This window comes from Euprymna scolopes, chromosome 30 (assembly GCF_053919585.1).
Source record: "Euprymna scolopes isolate OS-2025 chromosome 30, ASM5391958v1, whole genome shotgun sequence".
Classification (NCBI taxonomy): Eukaryota; Metazoa; Mollusca; class Cephalopoda; order Sepiida; family Sepiolidae; genus Euprymna; species Euprymna scolopes.
The window spans coordinates 91,818,866-91,839,223 of record NC_136511.1 but is presented as its reverse complement, the minus strand read 5'-3'; the positions used below and the strand labels follow the sequence as shown (position 1 = coordinate 91,839,223).

The following is a 20,358-nucleotide window of genomic DNA, read 5'->3' as shown; positions in this document are numbered from 1 at the left end:
TTAAAGTTGACAGGATACCATAAAAACAGTCCAGCCAATTTAGTATTTTTTCCAGAGAAAAATAAAATAAAAAGAATCTTATGTGTACAATTCATAGACACGTTTAATTTTACAGGCGAAATCCCGTCATATGAAGAAGATGAAATTATATTGCCTCAAATAATTAAAACAAACGAAGACAATAAAAATGACGGAGTATCCATGATGATGATGATGATGATGATAAAGTCGAAAGATATTCCACAAGAAATAGAAGGCGAGCCGATTTTTTTGTGGTCGACAATATAAAAGATTATCAAATCGACTATTGCTATTCAATGGAAAATGCGCCAAAAAGCTTTAACGAAGCAATTAATTCAGAACATTGTGATGAATGGAAAATTGCCATGAAAAAAGAAATAGATGCTTTAACCAAAAATGATACCTATACGGTAGTGCCTCTCCCAAAAGATAAACATGTTATTTCTACAAGATGGGTCTTTACAAAAAAGACTAGAGCATTAGGCGTAGAACAGTACAAAGCTAGATTTGTTGCTAAAGGGTACTCTCAGATTTACGGTATAGAATATTTTTCTACGTTTTCACCGACCACAAACCTAACGACAATCAGAATTTTACTGCAAATCACATCACAATATGACCTAAACATCCATCAAATGGACGTAAAAAATGCTTATTTGAATGCCCCAATAGACTGTGAAATTTATATTACCCCTTCAGAGGGATTTATAATGAAAAATAAAAATAGCGTGTGGCGACTTAACAAGTCATCATATGGTCTAAAGCAGAGTGCTCAGTGTTGGAATACAGTATTTCATGATTATATTATTAAACAACAATTCAGACAATGCGCTGTAGACCCCTGTTTATATACCTAACACAAAGATGATAAACTACTGATTTTGGTTTTGTGGGTCGATGATATTTTAATCGCATCAAATTGTGACATAATGTTAACTGATGTTAAGAACAAATTAAGTAAAAGATTCAAAATAACCGATCTTGGCAAAATATCCTGGTTTCTGGGGATAGAATTTACTCAAAGCAAAGGACTTGTTACGATGACTTAATCGAAATACATCGACAAAATACTATTAAAATTTGGAATGGGAGAGTGCAAGAAACGCTCTACACCGGTCGAAAATGATATTAATAAAAATATACACACAGAATCTGAAATAATAAATGATAAACAATACCGCAAAATTATAGGCAGTCTTGTATATTTAATGACTGCAACCAGACCCGACATATGCTATACAGTAACAAAACCGTCACAAAAATTATCACGACCGACAATGAAGGATTTAAACAGAGCTAAACAAGTCCTGCGTTAGTTAAAAGGAACTAAAGAACACAAGTTAGTATTTAGAAAATCAAAAAATCCCCTAAAATTAGGAGGATTTTCGGATTCAGATTGGGGAAACGATGAAGATCGAAAAAGTATATCTGGATAGTGTTTCAGACTCTCAGAAAATGGGCCTATTACTTCATGGAGATCTAAAAAGCAACAGATTGTCTCTCTCTCTACATGTGAAGCAGAATTTATCGCGATCACACACACGACCCAGGAAGCACTCTACCTTAAAAAATATCCTAAAGACTATTTTAGAGCCAGACTTAACTAAAAGCCCCGTAGTAATTAATTGTGATAATCAAGCCAGTATAGTCTTAGCACAAAACACGATAATCAACCAAAGATCTAAGCATATAGATATAAAATACCATTTCATAAAAACGAGGTGAAAAAATAATCCATTATTTTGAATTACATATCATCAGAACAAAATATTGCTGATGTATTCACGAAACCTGCAAGAATAAAGTTAAAGCGTTTTTTCTCCAAACTTGTTGGGGGATTCGACTGATTAATTTTTTTTTTTCACGGCCTGTATGTATATATTAATTTCAATATTTCTATATATCAAAAAAAAAAAAACAAATAGTCCTGGACAAGACGTTAAACTGTATCCATTTTCTTTGTATTAACACTTTAATCTACTAATGCGCAACTAATACTTTTACTGAAATAAAAAAAAGTCACTTTTTTAAAAAAAACTCTTTGTAATGTTCCTTTTCGACAAATACTTTTTGCATGCTTATTTTAAGGCGCTCATAAATTATATTTTTCTTTTAAAATATTTGTTTTTGCACATTAGTTTTCTTATTTTTCAAAAATGTCCTATATTTTTTTGCATTGTTTTAATAACAAAAACAAAAAAACAAAAAAACAAAAAAACAAAAAAAACCTCTTTAAACAGGTACATATTGCATGTATGTTTATTTTTATGTATATTTATTTATATGTATATATGTATGCGTTTTTCTTTCTCTTTTTTTACAAAACTGCATACTCAAATTTAAAAAATGGCTTCTTTTTCACATACCCTCCCCTTTTTAAAGTAAAAATACCTTCCATTTCTTTTATTTTTCTTCTCTGTACACATATATCTGTTTTGACATTTGAACACAATTAAAAATGGCGTCTTTTTAAATGCTAAAATTTTAAGATCCAAATGATTTCTAATTTTTGTTATGTATAATTGAATATAAAAAAATATATATATTTATTTTTGAGCAGAACGAACACAAGCGACTTCCCCATTATAAAAAATAGGGGGGATGTTGCAATATTTTTGATTCATAATGGGTATGATCCCACACAGTCGGGCGATTCTATTTATAAACGATGCTGCTAGGAACTGACGAATCGAATTAATTCACGTTCTGCTACCAACCAATCAGAAACCAGAATTGCTCCATAAATATTAAACCTTTTCTGTGGCAATTTCGCATGTTTTTCCATCTCGACACGGTAAGAATCTTTTGCTCTGTGGAACTGTCTACCGCAAACCAGTCACCTCTCAAGACTTGTTTAGAACAACGGACCATCGGAAACTGTTCTGAAACTAAACATGGCTTACATTTCTAAAACTGAAACTAAACATGGCTCTTTCCTCGAAATGAATAAAACAAAGAAAGAACATCTTTTTTCCACAACGGCTACATATAAAGAACACCAGCCTACATAGAAAAGTGTACGAAAAATTCTAATATCTTTTTTATGGACTTTCACTGTTTTTCATGCTACCTTTTTCTTTTACAAACTCCCTGCCTCACCACGCACACTAGATATTACAAACTCCCTGCCTCACCACGCACACTAGATATTACAAACTCCCTGCCTCACCACGCACACCAGATATTACAACAACAACAAAAACATGGGTCAACTCGAATCCATTTACACAAGTGGCATAAATATTCTCTGCTAAAAGAAACATTCCCCTTGCAAAATTGTCTCCAAAAAAAAAAATTATTTTCACCGAAAAGCAACATTTTTTTTTCCACAGAAAAAATAAACTACTTACTGAATCATCGAGTTCGATAAAAACGCGTTACTGGTGACTAGCAATCCAAAACACTCTTCACAGAAGAACACACTCGAAACATTTATTTTTTCACAACCTCCACCAAAGTAAACTCATCAACAAAACAGTTTGTCACTGACGTTTAGCAACGAGCAACAACGACTTCAAATTCCACTGGAAATGTTCAAATTTAAAGAAATTATATACAATTCTACAAAACAAATTTGAACAGAGTCACAAGCATCAAGCCTCGTGTTGACACAAAAAAGGGATTTTACAAGCAACTGTCATATTTCAAAATCCTCACTACTTCGAATTTTATAAATTACAATTGACACACATAAAGGAACCTTTCTTTTATTTCAATAAATATTTTTGGTTTTCTTCCGAAAACGAATCCAACAAGGGGGTATCTGTAGCAGATGGAACTCGCTACCATCACAGGCAGAAGTTAATTTTCGCGACTCAAGATTTGAAATCTATTTTCTCCCTGGCTTGTCCAATCACAAGCCAGCTGTCAATCACGTGACAGAGTATATAAAAGGCGAAATCTGAAACTGTTAACCCTCTTTCTTACTGGCTTCAGCTAACAGTGTTAGAGAACAGTTGCCTGTTCTTGTAAGTAAGTAAAGAGGAGATAGAATAGTTTGAGAATTCGAACCTGGGAAGTTAGGTTTGGAATTAAGATTCAGGAGAATTCCGATCATAAGTTTAAAATAAATAATACAGATATGTTATTGAAAAGAAATGCATTGTTAGTAATGCTATTGAAAAAGGAATTTGATGATTCAATTCTGTTTATGAAAATGAAATGAAATTAAAATAAGGAATTTGAAACGAAATAGGAAAATGATAAACATATTTGTAAAGTAGGTTAGTCGAAAAATTAGGTTAGAGAATTCTTCTTTGCAAGCATGTGTGGACGATGCACGTGTTTTGGGCATGTTTTAGACAACGTGAGGCATTTCAGGCCACGGGATCGATATGCATGTTATTTGGTCATGCAATGACGTCATGAGTAAGAGATGAGTTCTCAAATTAGAGCTTTAGAAGAGTCAGTCGGTCGGTCAGGGTGGAGAGAGAGCGCTGAGTCAGTGAGGGTCGGATAGAACTGACAGGAGTCGAAGGAACCCACCTTTGGAAGTGAAGGTAGAAATTGAAATCATGTAGAAATTTTGAATTCCTTGATGCAAGCTATTGACCGGTCAAAGAAGTAAAGGACGTCATCATAACAGTTGTCTTGTGTTGTGTCATTCAACAAACAAAGGTATTTATAAGACTTGTGTTCAACTCATCTGCTTTTATAAGAACTTGCGTATAAACTCATCTAAGAATGTGCCTCTATCATCTTAAGAATGTGCCTCCCTCTCAGTATCAAGAAATAATGAATGTTCCTTTATTATGATAAAAGACTGAGAATCATCATCTCAAAAATATATGTGTTAAAGAAAAATAATGTTTATAGTAACACTCCCATTCAAACTGTATAAATGTCAATCTCTTCTATCTATATATCTAAATCCCCCTCTCATGTCTATTACATGTAACCGTCTCTCCTTTAAAATGTACCCTATCTCTATCGCACTAATATGAACACTCTAAGACAAACACGCAACAACAAATATATAACATACGTCATCCCTTCTAATATAACCAGTACATAACAACAGCACACATTAGCCTGGGGCTTTGGCCCCCAGGGTGAACATGTGTACAACAAGCTAAAATGATAACCTTTTAACTCTCATTTGTTTCCATGTGTGGTACCCAAACAAACTTTGTTTATCATGCTATCGGACGCATGCTCCTACATACGTAAACACACAGAATACCTTTCTCTTTCTTTTTCAACCAGCCTCCTTCGTACCAGCGACTACTAGCTATAAACACGTGTAAACGGAACTGTTCTCTCCTCAACAAGCCGGCAATATATTAAATCTATCTTTACGCATGAACACTGAACTCATACTAACCCATTCCTCTTTTACTAACGCTACTAACGAAGATGACAAAGTTGTTTATTAAGATAGAATGGAACTCCATCTTATCTCATCTATAAATACTCCCCCCAGTATTTCTTTCTCTCTCCTTGTCTGTTTGAGTCTCATAAATAAGATTACTTTACTAATTGAACCTTGATGAACTTCATTGATTTGGCAAAGTCCAAAAATTCAATTCGCAAAGTTAAAACGCCGGAAGTGAATTCGGTTTGGAAATAATTTTATTTCAAAAAATTATTTTAGTTTTATTGTGATATCATGAAACAATAAAAAATAATAAACTTTAATTTTTACAAATAGATTTTTTTTGTTTTAACACTTGGTTTAATCATAAGAAAAATAAATTAATAATAACTTTTCTTGTTTACATTTCTATAAATGGTGTTGTTTTGAAATAATATATTTATGTCTTTCACAAGGTTTATCACAGAATTTTTGTCATAAATAATGTGTGTTGTTAAAAAACTTATTTTAAGGATTTGTATAAAAAATAATGAAGTTTCGGTTTCGTAATTCAATTGATGGTTACTTTGTTTTATGATACATTATTTATGACAAAATTTTGTGATAAAATTTTGTCATAAATTTCAATGTGAACATAATTTTAAATATTTAAAAATTATTTATAGAAATGTAAAAAATAAAAGTTGATTATTTTTTTATTGTTTCATCATAAAACAGGAAGTGGTTCCATATGGTTTCGTTTTTACTGATTTCCATTCCATATTTAGATAAACCGAGTATGCTTTTGGGTCTTAACTTTGTATACTGAATTTTTAGATATAGTCATAAATTCTGCCCAAACTTGTTAACATTTGTCTATTTAATTATTGTGTTGAAGAAGAAATGGACATTTGGGAGGGAAAAAAGGAAATTGCCATTTCTTTTTTTCCTGCACTTAAATCGCCTAAAAAGTACATACCCTGTGTTGATGTGAAAATTATTCGTCGTTCCAGTATGCTCATAATCATGAACCAAGGCAGCTACTATTGTGGCAAAAATCTCCAAGTCTGTCAGCCAGTTCTGAAATTAAACAGGAACGAAATTATGACAGATTGTAATTCAAAATAATTTGTAGACAAAAATTGAATTCGAAAACAAATAAAACTGGAAATTAAAAAAAAATGTAATTATAAAATTATGTCTATTTAAATATTTTAATACGATTGTGTCAATATTAATTTACACATTTAAATGAAGTCACGAGAATATCATTTTTAAATCTTTTCATTACACCATGTCAGTTTGTATATTTTTTATCTTTGAATATTTTAAATCTTTTTAATCTTTTAATTACACAATGTCAGTTTATATATTCTTATCTTTGAATGCATATAAAATGTTTAAATTTTTTTAATCTTTAAATTACAGCATGTCAGTTTATATATTTTTTTATCTTTGAATGTATATAAAATGTTTAAATTTTTTTAATCTTTAAATTACAGCATGTCAGTTTATATATTTTTTATCTTTGAATGCATATAAAAATAATTTTTTTTTCTTATAAGTACACCATATCTTTTTATAAATTTTTATCTTTGAATGCATATTTTTTAATTTTTTAAATCTTTTAATTACACCATGTCAGTTTATATTTTTATTTTTATCTTTGAATGCATATTTTTTAATTTTTTAAATCTTTTAATTACACCATGTCAGTTTATATTTTTTTTTTTATCTTTGAATGCATATAAAAAGTTTAAATTTTTTTTCCAACTTTTACTTACACCATATCAGTTTATATATTTTTATCTTTGAATGCATATAAAAATTGTAAATTTTTTTAATATTTTAATTACACCATATTAGTTTATATATTTTTACCTTTTAATGCATATAAAAATTGTAAATTTTTAAAATCTTTTAATTACATCATGTCAGTTTATATATTTTTATCTTTGAATGTATATAAAATATTTTATATTTTTAATCTTTTAATTACGGCATGTCAGTTAATAAATTTTTATCTTTGAATGCATATAAAATTTTTTAATTTTTTGGGGGCTGGTGCATCTGCTACTAGTCTCTCACACCTAGACAAGGTTCAAAAGAGGGTCACCAATCTGATAGGCCCTTAACTGGCATCTAAGCTTCAGCCTCTGTCCCATCGACTAAATTTTGCATCCCTCTTCTACAAGTATTTTTGCATCCTCTTCTACAAGTATTTTAATGGAGAATGCTCTGACGAACTGCGAGCACTTGTGCCCCCACGACGTAAACACCCTCGACAAACCCGACAGGCAGCTAAATCTCACCCCCACACAGTAGAGATCCCTAGATGTAAAAGATCTTTCTACGCCAGTAGTTTCTTCCCCAGAACCGCTAGACTTTGGAATTCCATTCCAGGTCCCTGCTTCCCCAACTGTACTGACGTGCAGAAGTTCAAGTGTAACGAGGACAGAAGTCTTGCTGTCGAAATCCCCACATAGTACCCCAGTAGATGTTACCCCTGATAGTAGTCCCCTACACCAAAGTGGCAATGTGCCTTGTTTGGGGTGAAAATGTAATAAAATAAATAAATAAAAAAAGCTTTTAATTACACCATGTCAGTTTATATATTTTTTTTCTCTGCATGCATATAAAAATTTGAAATTTATTTAATCTTTTAATTACGCCCCGTCCGTTTGTATAGGTCTAACTTTGGATGGATGTAAAAATAGTCACTTTTTTATATTTTACTTACACCATGTCAGTTTGTATATTTTTATCTTTGAATGCATATAAAAATTTTAAATTTATTTAATACTAGCGAGGGGTACCCGGTGTTTTTCGGGGTATGTGAAAAACCCCCCCGAAAATGTTAAAAAAAACAAAAAAACAAAACAAAAACGAAGCCTTCACGACGCGCAGTTGGAAAATAGTAAAGTGTTTTAAAAAAAAAAACAGGTGCGCGTTTTTGATTGACGTGACGGCGATAGGTATTCAGCAGTTATTTTGTGCGGGACAGTTTTGAATGAGGTGAATAAATCGGTTTGTTTGTTTTTAAAAATCCGCTCCCTGTTTATTAGGAGGAGCGAAATGAAAGCTACAGTCTGATATGACGAAGTCGACATTGAACAAACGTTACTTAGCTCTCTTGAGACAACTGGCTTTCGGCTTGTTGGATTTATTTGCTTCCCCACTGAGCAAATTAGGCACAAGGCCGTTTTTTAATGTGGAGAGAGAGGGAGGGGGGAGGGAAAGGGGAGACCAGCTCCCGAGAGGTGGGAAATGGGAGCTGGATAGTACTGTTGGTCTGTAGGGTGATCCCTACATTGACCAAGGTCAGATATGTGGGGTTACCCCCACATATGGTTTTTGCTAGTCATAGCTTGCAGCATCTGTCGGAACAGATACTACATTTTCATCTTGTCGCCCGGGCCCCGGAGGGCGCGCGGGCCTTTCATCCTGTTGGATTTATTTGCTTCCCCACTGAGCAAATTAGGCACAAGGCCGTTTTTTAATGTGGAGAGAGAGGGAGGGGGGAGGGAAAGGGGGGACCAGCTCCCGAGAGGTGGGAAATGGGAGCTGGATAGTAACTGTTGGTATGAAGGGTTGCCCCTACAGTGACCAAGGTCAGATATGTGGGGTTACCCCCACATATGGTCTTTGCTAATCATAGCTTGCAGCATCTGTCGGAACAGATACTACACTTTCATCTTGTCGCCCGGGCCCTGGAGGGCGCGCGGGCCTTTCGTCCTGCTTCCCCACTGAGCAAATTAGGCACAAGGCCGTTTTTTAATGTGGAGATGGAGGGGGGGAAGGGGGGGACCAGCTCCCGAGGGGTGGGAAATGGGAGCTGGATTAGTAACTGTTGGTATGAAGGGTTGCCCCTACAGTGACCAAGGTCAGATATGTGGGGTTACCCCCACATATGGTCTTTGCTAATCATAGCTTGCAGCATCTGTTGGAACAGATACTACACTTTCATCTTGTCGCCCGGGCCCCGGAGGGCGCGCGGGCCTTTCGTCCTGTGATTAGGGTCGAGTTTCGCTTTTTTTTATACCGAAAACCGAATGTAATGCGTGCCGATGCGGGGAAATGTCGAATAATTAACGTTTGAAAGTCAATAAAATTAAATAGGCAGGCGAGCTCCGTGGGTAACTCTGAGATATTACAATTTATAGATGATATAAAAAGTTTTAAGAAGTTGTGAACCGAGCAAGCGCTTCTCTGAAAGAAGCCTTTTGTGGACATCGAGGAATAGTGTACATACATACATACATTTTAGCTTTTATATATATAGACTAGCGGGGGGTACCCGGCGATGCCCGGGTGTCTTGAGGTAAATCAAAACTCCGGGGGGGGAGGTGTTATTAAATAATAATAAAAAAATGTTTTGGTAGGTGAGTATGAGAATCGAACCCGTACCCTTGAGTTGGAAATTAATGTGTGAGAAAAAAAAAAAACGTGCGATGTTACCATTGGGCCACCGCGACATACAGTGTAGATGTGTTTGAATTTATCTAACTATAACTATAAAAACAGGCGTGCGTAATAAAAGTTAACTTTGCTGCTTCCATTTGACCTAATTAAGAAGGTCAAATAGAAGTCACGCAGCGTCAGCGTCTGAGTTTGTTTATCGAAATTTGACTGTCTGATATACAAGATTGATCAAAGCTGATTGCTTCTGGACGTTTTTCCCGGCGCAATGCCGCGAACACGTTCGTTTGAGTTTAGTTTCACTTTATTTATACTAAAAAGCCCAATCAACACGCGAGAAGCCAAAATAGCAATAATTTTGTAAAAATCGACGTAAATAAATCTATACGCTACGCGCTTTCCTAATTCCTAGATATTATTATATAGGACCTATGTACACAGTTTTAAGCGATCGTAATGACATCGGAACCGTGTGCGAGAAAAGCCTTTTGAAGACATACATGAAATGGTCACACACATTTTGCCTTTTATATATATAGAAGAAGATTTACATTACGCTGTGTCAGTTTGTATATTTTTATCTTTGAAGCATGTAAAAATCCAAAAATAATTAAATTTTTTAATTACGCTGTGTCAGTTTGTATATTTTTATCTTTGAAGCATGTAAAAATCAAAAAATAATTAAATTTTTTAATTACGCTATGTCAGTTTGTATATTTTTATCTTTGATTGCATATAAAAATTTTAAATTTATTTAATATTTTAATTACGCCACTTCAGTTTGTATATTTTAATCTTTGAAGCATATAAAAATTTTAAATTTATTTAATCTTTTAATTACGCCATGTCAGTTTGTATATTTTTATCTTTGAATGCATTTAAAAAATCTTTTTTCTTTTTTTATATTTTTACTTACACCATGTCAGTTTATATATTTTTATCTTTGAATGCATATAAAAATGTTTAATTTATTTAATTTTTTACTTAGACCATGTTAGTTTGTATATTTTTATCTTTGAATGCATATAAAATTATTTTTTTTAATCTTTTAATTACACCATGTTAGTGTATATATTTTTATCTTTGAATGCATTTAAAAAATCTTTTTTCTTTTTTTATATTTTTACTTACACCATGTCAGTTTATATATTTTTATCTTTGAATGCATATAAAAATGTTTAATTTATTTAATTTTTTACTTAGACCATGTTAGTTTGTATATTTTTATCTTTGAATGCATATAAAATTATTTTTTTTAATCTTTTAATTACACCATGTTAGTGTATATATTTTTATCTTTGAATGCATTTAAAAATTTTTAATATTTTACTTACACAGTGTCAGTTTATATATTTTTATCTTTGAATGAATATAAAAGTTAAACATTTTTTTAAATCTTTTAATTAGACCATGTTAGTGCATATATTTTTATCTTTGAATGCATATTTTCGTTGCTTTTTTTTCAATGAAATCATCTTTTATTACAGAAGTTTACAACTTTATTACAACTTTATTGAGTTTTCTCTAATGGTTACAAATTAGCATCATTACCTATCTATATTTTTTTAGCTTTATCCTTGCTCAGACATTGGTATTTAAAGCCTACTTTTTCTATTTAAAAATTCTTAAAGTGAACTTAATATGGATATGCGACGACTACATTAAGATAAATTAATTTGCATATTTTTTTTTTTTTTTTTTTTTACATGGGTGTCACCACTTATCAAGGCCCAGAGGCCACTCGAGGATAAGGGTTAATAGGTATACATTAGTCATTGTAATTTTAGCATAGTAAACAGTGGGAATTTTGTAACTTGGATTACTTAGGGGGACGATTCAATTAGAACTTGTTCACATTGGGCTTTTTCTTTTTTTTTTCATAGGTATCAACACATTATCAAGGCCAAGGGGCCACTCAAGTATAAGGGTTAAAGAGTGTACAGTAGAAATTGGACAATATAATAATCATTAGTAATGAAAATTTGTTAAATTTGATAACTTATATGGAACGGCTCATCAAGAACTTATTTACGTTAGACTTGAACACAACCATATTGTAGTCAGCCAGAAAGCAGGAAAACGGAAGACAGGCGTGCAGTTCTAATAAAAAAGCTTTGTTCATGGAATCTACGTTTAGGTTTAGGCACAGATAAAGAGTGGGGGGAATTATTGATAGTGTTTACAGCTAGACGAGTGTTTCTTGTGAAAGTTTTGCGAGGGGGGACCATAGATTGAAGCTCAGTCGAACACTTTCCATGAAAATAACGATACATCAGACACAAACTCGCAACATCTCTTCTGTGAGATAGAGGTTGCAAGGAAGAGAAAAGGACATCTCCTACGAGGCTACGAAGTCTATTTTGAACTCTATCAAGGCAGGACAAGTCCTTTCTAGCAGCTCCTGCCCAGATGTGGCAACAGTATTCCATCCTTGGACGTACCTGGCTCTTATATAGATAGAGAATTGCATCATCAGTGAGATATCTACCGGATCGATAGAAAGATCCCACCATTTTTCCAGCGGCCCCGGCAACAGATTTGATGTACATGTTCCATTTAAGATCAGGAGTAATGGTCAAGCCCAGAAGCTTGTCAAAACTTGAGGCCTCCTGAAGACGAGAGCCATTCATTTCAATTGATGCCAGATGGGGATCAGAATGTTGATGATGTAAAGAGAGAAGCTTGGTTTTAGATGCATTAAAAGTAACCAGCCACTCCTTTCCCCATTGTACTACGTGCTCAAGACCAGAGGAGAGATAATTGGAGAGAACTTGGTCGTTTACTGTCTTAGATGTGCTACCATAAATGGTAGTATCGTCAGCATAAATGTCTACAAATGATGTAAGGATGTGATTTGGAAGATCATTAATGTAGATCAGGAAAAGAGTTGGGCCCAGGATGGACCCCTGAGGGACACCGGCATTAATACTGTGAGCTTCTGATTTTTGCCCCTCAACTACTACTCTTATGAACCTATCAGAAAGAAATGATTTAATAATTGAGAAGACATTTCCAGCTATACCATAGCTAGAGATCTTATGAAGTAAACCTTTATGTCATACCCTATCAAAGGCCTTAGATATGTCAAGAGCAATTGCCCTAGAAAGGTTGCCTCCGTCGAGAGATTTGCTAATCCTATGAGATATAACTGTAAGCACATCTGCTGTAGATCTAGCAGAACGGAAACCATACTGAGTGTCACTAAGAAGGTTATTTTTGTTGAGATGGTTGATTACTTCTGTATTTAACACAGATTCCAGCAACTTACTCATGACGCACAGGAGACTTATTGGACTGTACTGAGAGAGGGATGAGCGATCACCTGAATTCTTAAATACAGGGCATACTGATGAAATTTTCCAGGGAGATGGGAAACTATTCTCCTTAAGACAACGTTTAAATAGTTTTGTAAGTATGGGCGCTAGTTCAGGTTGAAGTTTTTTGAGTACTATAATTGGAATACCGTCCGGGCCAGTTGCTTTACTGAAATCAAGGTTTTTGATTAGCTTGGCAACATCACGTACAGATATACGTATATCACATAAGCATTAATTAGTTAATTAGTTAGTTAAATGCACTTTTTATGGTTTCTCATGAGATTATTTGTTTCATTTCACTATTATGCTTATTCTGTTTATTCATAGTTTCTACATTCTGCAGAATTGCATAGAATTTAAGATGAAAACTTTCTAACACACGAATATATATATATATATATATATATATATATATATATATATATATATATATATATATATAGATTGTTGGAGAGCTATTGGCTACACATTAGCAAACGTGTTTCAATAACCCCCTAGCAGGGAAAATCACCTCATCAGGCCAAAAACCATCCACAAAACTTTCAAATAAAGACCATCCCTTTATATTAAAGTCAACTTTACAGGGTTGAACCATTCTAAAAAGAAAGAGGGGTACTAACAACCTATATCAAAACAAATATAACCTATTCACAAAATAATGTTAGGTTTTTCAAGGTATAATTCTGAAGCAGATTTATTATAAGTTAGCATTAATTTTTTCATTTTATAATTATAATTGTTTTTCGTTTGTTTTGTTAATACGGATTTTTAGAACTATTACTCCAATATCAGAGCAATTCATAAATTTAACTAAGGTTTTTTTGTTTGTTTTTTTCCACTTAAAATCGAGATATAAATATATACATATATTACTAAACTATAAATTTAGCGCTATTTCTCTATATAATACAAAAGTACCGACATATATACAAACAAACGTGAAAATTTATATATATACAATTTACTCTTATAATATGGTTAAGTATATTAGTAACTAAGTCTAATTATATTATTCACGGTAAAAATTTCACTAAAAATTATTTTTATAAAATTTAATAGATTCTTCGTTAAAAATATAGCGTTTAAAATAGATTTGGCGTTTAAAATAAATAAGTAAGTAAATAAGATTTAGCGTTTAAAATCCTGAAATAAATAATAAAGCATATTACAATATATAAGTCGATGGTGTGATTAATTCGTTAATATTCTTATAATTTTTTCAGTGAATGTATTTGGAAATGTTTACAGGAAATTGCTGTTTCCTGTTTAATGTTCAATAGTTTCTCCCGGTTTTTAAAATTCGTTATTTCTAATTTTTCATGAAGGCATAAAAAGCACGGTGCATGTAATGAATTACATACTTTCGATCTTCTTATGATCCGCCATTCTAACTTTGGAGTTTTATTCTCCTTTATTAATTTCCAATATCGAAGTGATAATGATGTGTCTTTTTCGTATTTTTGATTAGTAAAAGAACTTTTATGCCCATAGAATCTTTCTTTAAAAGTTGCCTGCGTACTACCTATATAAAATTTTATATCACTAGGATTTTCCTCAGGGAATATTATAGCCTGGTAAACTACTGATTTTGTTGAAACACGTTTGCTAATGTGTAGCCAATAGCTCTCCAACAATCAATATATTGCTCTGTTTCATGCATTGAGCACTCTTTGGAATGACATATTGTGTTGTTGTTATGAGTTACTGAAAAATTCTACCAACAATATAATAATATATATATATATATATATATATATATATATATATATATATATATAAGTGGAATGTCTGTATTTTCCCACTTCTAAAATAAGCTAAAATATTAATTTAATTTATGGAGATTTACTATACTGGGGAGCTACTACTATACAATATAACAATCAATAAAGTATTATATTGTAGCCAATATATAGTAGTAATGGCCTTGTGTATAAGCTTAAACATGATACTTTCATTCATGCGGATTTTGTATTTATTATTACAATCAGTTTTCTATTGAAGTTTATATTGCACCCAATAAAAAAAAATGACTTGAAGGCCATTAGCTAGAATAGAAACGAAAACATTTAGTGCCAAAGCTTTAGTCGTTACTGTTTGAGCTATCAACAGATGGATCAGAAAACGTTAAAAATTAATCAATTTGAATGCAAAAAATGTATATTTGTGCATGCAGAGAAGTAACAGTTTTAATAATCTAAAGTCACTTTTTACAATTTTGACCTCTTAGTGGCTATTTTTACTTTACAAATCGAATTTGTTCCACAAATCCAAATCCACTCTCATATTTTAGTCTATAATATATTGATATAATTTCAAGTTTTGTAGACAAAAATATAAGTGAGGAGTTTGGTAGAGATCGTTTCGCACACACAGATAAGATCACTTACATGCAAATATATATATATATATATATATATATATATATTTATATATAGTAATTTATAAAATATATATGGCGATTAAGCTACACTGAATATTTTGCGTTTCATCCACTCTAGGACTCTTCAGGCTTATGCGCATAAGCCTGAAGAGTCCTAGAGTGGATGAAACGCGGAATATTCAGTGTAGCTTAATCGCCATATATATTTTATAAATTACTAATTAGCTCTACCTACGTATTGAGCACTTTTGAAGTAAATACTTAAAGTTTATGCATAAATCTATACTTTCGTATATTAATTTTACGTAAGTAAATTAAGTAGTTATATATATATATATATATATATATATATATATATACATATATTAGTATATAGTATAGTATTAGTATATATATATATATATATATATATATATATATATATATATATATATATATTAGTGGCCTTGTAAGGCCACAGAAGAGACAACAGAAGCAGCAAAACTAAAATTGGCCTGCCAGAACACTATACATACAAATGTAAGCAAATTTTAGCATATTTTATTGGTTTGAAAATATAGTTTCTTTTTTACCTATTTTCTAACAATTGAATAGTATTATAATCTTCAAAAAGTCTGCAAATTTTTATATAATTTTGTCCCATAAAACCAAAGATAAGGTATTCAATTTAGTCCAGTCAAATTGTGGCTGAATCTCAAGCAAATTGCTAACAAAAGTTATTAACTTGCAATAACCTCTCTTTCAGATAAAAAAAAGTTTACCAAAATTAACCTTGATGAAAGGGGTCAACAGCCTTTGGGGTCTAAGGTAAAATGTGATAACTATCGAAAAAGACTATACATAATTAACAAAATTACCAATTACCATATCATGAAAGGCTGAAATATTGGCCGTGTTGTCTATTTTGCTAATTTGCCAAGGCCTTTCAAAGTCCAAAGGGTAAAAATTCAACTTAATATTTAAATTTCAAGACATATAATTCCTGACATTTCCTATTTCCATTATTCCTGACAATTACAGACAAAAAGAAACGTTTTCCTGATAAAAAAAAACCTTTTATGAAATTAAAAATAAAATTTAATTAATTTTTTTTTTGCATGAAAACCCACACAAATCCCACTGCAAGCCGGTTTGATATTTTCTTGGTTTTTTAAATTGTAATGATAAGTAGCTATATGCTTAATAATAAACTAGGAATTGACCTTCCCCTGCCATTTTTTTCCTTTCTTATACAAATATGGATATAAAAGATACAAAAACAGACTAAGTAGCCTTTTTCAAGGCAACAATTTTCATATTAATTCCTGAAATTTCATTAAAAAATAGGTACAAAATAAGTACAATTTACAATAAAGGAATAGTCAGTTGATTGAATGTCGGGGCAAGGTTCTTGCGTAACCACCAGAGAACAAGTTTATAAATGGATCAAAGAACATTTCTTGTCAAGAACTAGTCAAAGTCACTTCATTATCATCAGATCTGACTGTGATGAGCAGTGGAGGCCTTCCAAGTTTGAACAATGAATGCCATTTTTCCTGCAACTGAATTTTGCCATAGTACACCCTGAAACACCTAATTATAATCAACAAATTTACAGAACCACGTGACAAGTCAGTCTTGATTGGTTGTAAGTTGCTATCTGAAACTTTCCATCCCCACTCGTCAGGTTTTAGCTGGTTTCTGCCTTTCTCTTCTTAAATTTGGAAGTAAACCTGAAACCTGTGGAATTTCATAGCTGCTCTCATTGAGCTTTTTGCAACCGTTTCCTTAAAGCACGTCAGCCAGAGATGATTGATGTTTTTCCTATCATTACCATTATACAGACATACTAAAGCCTTCTCCCAACTTTAATAACCTCTTCTGCACAGCCATCCTTGCCAAACATTTCTACCAGTTTAAGGAAGTTTCTATTAATCATCACCTTTCGAAGGGATGCTGCCTTCCCAATTTTGTGAACATTTGGATGTAGAATCACAACTCAGCATTACATGAATGAAAAGAATGGTGGAAACACGTATCCCAAAGATTTCCTCATCTCTTTGATGTTTCAGTCTTTGACTGTTTTTTCACCAGCCTTTGGTTATGGCATGAAAAAGATGTTGTAACTATCATCTCTATTGGCATAATAACATAGAAAGACCAATAGGTCAATGTCATTTGCTATCAAAATGGTTTCTCCTATCTGTGCTAGTTCAAGAGCAGTCTTCACAATCAATATGTTTGTGTCTTCAGATGCATGGAATACTTTACAACCAGCTTCCTTCAAACACTTTACCAGCAAGTTGATGAACAATTGTTTTTTTTTTTTTGATTAACAAGGAAAACATCCTTTTTTAATTTGAACACCATTAAAAGGGTCAGTAACACATTAACACCAACAGAGCCTCCTTCTTGGCGTCAGTGAGTTGTGTCTGGATGGACCACTTTTATACCCATAAAAGACAATGCATGCCTCTCCATATCTCATTGTGACATATCTGCGGTATTGGGCACAGATCTCATCAAATGTGTGACGTTTTTGCCATGGGAGGTGTTGAAGTAGTGCTCCACCATCCAAGAGATACTGTGGACCTGATTGTACAGGGGAAGTCAGTTCCCATATTGCGTCTGCCAAAGCCATTTTTCCCCCTTTGGTAGTCCATAATAATCAAAAAATGCTGGTGGGTAACCTAAAGCTCATACTGGAAATGTTCTTGCTGCTGCTGAGTTGAGGGTTCATTGGTAGATAGCATGGACAATCTCTGGAATAGGAGTTGTCGATCTCAACTGCTTCATCTTTGCTGAGCAAAACTTTGGACCCAAGTGTACTCACCTGATTCTTTTTTTAAAAGTGTACTCTTGGATATTTTCTCCAACCATTGAAGCTATGATTGCCTCTCCTATGGAGTTTGCTCTGTCCACATTCACCTTTTTGTCTCCATTTACTCCACTTGAAATGCTGTGAATGGGCAGATCTTCTGTGAAAGGGTCATATGTCTCGAGAAACGCAAGGAGCTTCCATGTATTCCTCATACCTCACTTTTTTCTTGCTGAAGTAGCCTCTTGGTTTTGCTTTAACTTTCCCAGGTGTAAAAGATGCTATGATGCTCATACCGTGGAATGTGTTGAATTCATCAATATTCCTTACATTATGGTCCACATTATTGGCTAAAAAAGTGTCAATCAAAAACCTCGATCCAAATTGGTTAAGCATTTCCACTGCTAAACAAAACAAAGGTGCAAGGAGAACTTTGGGTCTAACAGCCTGCATTACTGCTTGACCTATTGACGCAAGTTTCAAATTATTGTCTTTGCCTACAAATATTTTTCTGAGATCAACAATGTTTTAGGAACATCAAGAATTTCATCATGTTCAAGATCATTCTTAGACATTAAAATATTCTGAACTTGTCTGAATATTTTAATGTCATATAAGCTTGGCTATCGTCTCTATGATTCTAATGGCTTCTGATTCTGAATTGTCTGTTGACTGATTCTGTGTATGGAATTCATGGAGAACACCTTTTGCTGTACTTAAGAATGTTACAACATTAAGTTTCCATCACAATGATCTTGTCTTTGAAATTTTCTAGCAATCGAGATTTCATGTATGAGAGACTGTATGGTTCAAGGTCAGGGTCCTCGAGAATTTCCTCCATTTTTTTAACAAGATCGACAATCGTGAGTTGCTCCACATCATTTTGCTGCAAATAATTATCAACTTCCAGAAATGCCTGATTTCTCTCTGCATCCTCTGGTCTACCAAGATTTTGTTTCTTAGAAGAATCAGAAAAAGAGAATGCGTTAGGAATGTTTTTATTGGAATCAAAGTTTGCAAAACATGTTCTTTGATAACATGCTTCTTGTGAAACAAGGTCAGCTACATAACATATTCTATCTTTAAATAGTGGATGCCCAGTCAGACGTTCTCACAAACTTTTAACACTGTCCTTAAACTCAATAGTTGATGGGAAACATCAGCACCTCTTTTCTTTCTATCAGATTTTGCTCCAGAGCCATAAAAAAATAATGTTCCTTAGAGTTAAACCTACACAAAGAGCAGATTTCATGAGATTGCATTTCATCATGGGTAGACCTATTTTTACGGTCAATTTCTATGTATTTGGGGTTCTCTGCATTTCTTGTAAAGACGTTGACCAATCTGAATGATGATATTCTCTTCACGTTTTCAGAAGTTCTGTTAATGGAATCGATTCCGTTCTGGCTGACTATGAATGTTTCTTCATTACTGGACAGTTCATTGTTGCAAATAGCACACTTGTCAGTATCCATAATTATTGGTACTTCACGTGGCTTTTCTGAAATTCAAATATCACAGATTATTTATTAAGCTCCTGCATCAAGAAACAAAAATAAGGCATAAGAAATGATAAGGAATGTGCATATTTTGTTATTAAAAAAAAACGTAGTTTACAAGTGGAAAAAAAGAAAGTTTATCAAAAAATGATTGTTCTTAAATATATCGTAAAACCAAACCAAACCTAAGAAGTTATAATTATATTTAACTTTAGGTAAATATCCAGATACGCTACTACAAAATGCCGACCACTCTAATTTGTTTTTTTATAGGTAATTGAGGTCGCTGACAACGAATCTGATAGTCAAACTTGGGGCAAATTTACCGTTTGCATAGTATTAACCCTTGAACCCACGAACTACTGTCCACCATTTTGCAGCTTCCGGTTACGCTACGCGTGAGCGCGCAGTCCACCATTTTGCAGCTTCCGGTTACGCTACGCGTGAGCGCGCAGTCCACCATTTTGCAGCTTCCGGTTACGCTACGCGTGAGCGCGCAGTCCACCATTTTGCAGCTTCCGGTTACGCTACGCGTGAGCGCGCAGTCAACCATTTTGCAGCTTCCGGTTACGCTACGCGTGAGGGCGCAGTCAACCATTTTGCAGCTTCCGGTTACGCTACGCGTGAGCGCG

At 33.2% G+C, this 20,358-nt stretch overlaps 2 protein-coding genes across 14 annotated transcripts in view; one reads left to right on the top strand and one right to left on the bottom strand.

The window, feature by feature from the left end:
- LOC145254565 (dual specificity calcium/calmodulin-dependent 3',5'-cyclic nucleotide phosphodiesterase 1A-like) overlaps positions 1-20,358 on the bottom strand; it is a 1,571,136-nt gene that overhangs the window by 163,219 nt on the left and 1,387,559 nt on the right. For all 13 annotated transcript variants that reach the window (XM_080113160.1, XM_080113150.1, XM_080113152.1 and 10 more), the window contains one exon: positions 6,294-6,394. In XM_080113160.1, coding sequence (XP_079969286.1) covers positions 6,294-6,394 — 101 coding nt within the window. The remainder of the gene's footprint in view (positions 1-6,293; positions 6,395-20,358) is intronic.
- LOC145254566 (uncharacterized) overlaps positions 1-20,358 on the top strand; it is a 94,800-nt gene that overhangs the window by 58,118 nt on the left and 16,324 nt on the right. The window lies entirely within an intron of this gene.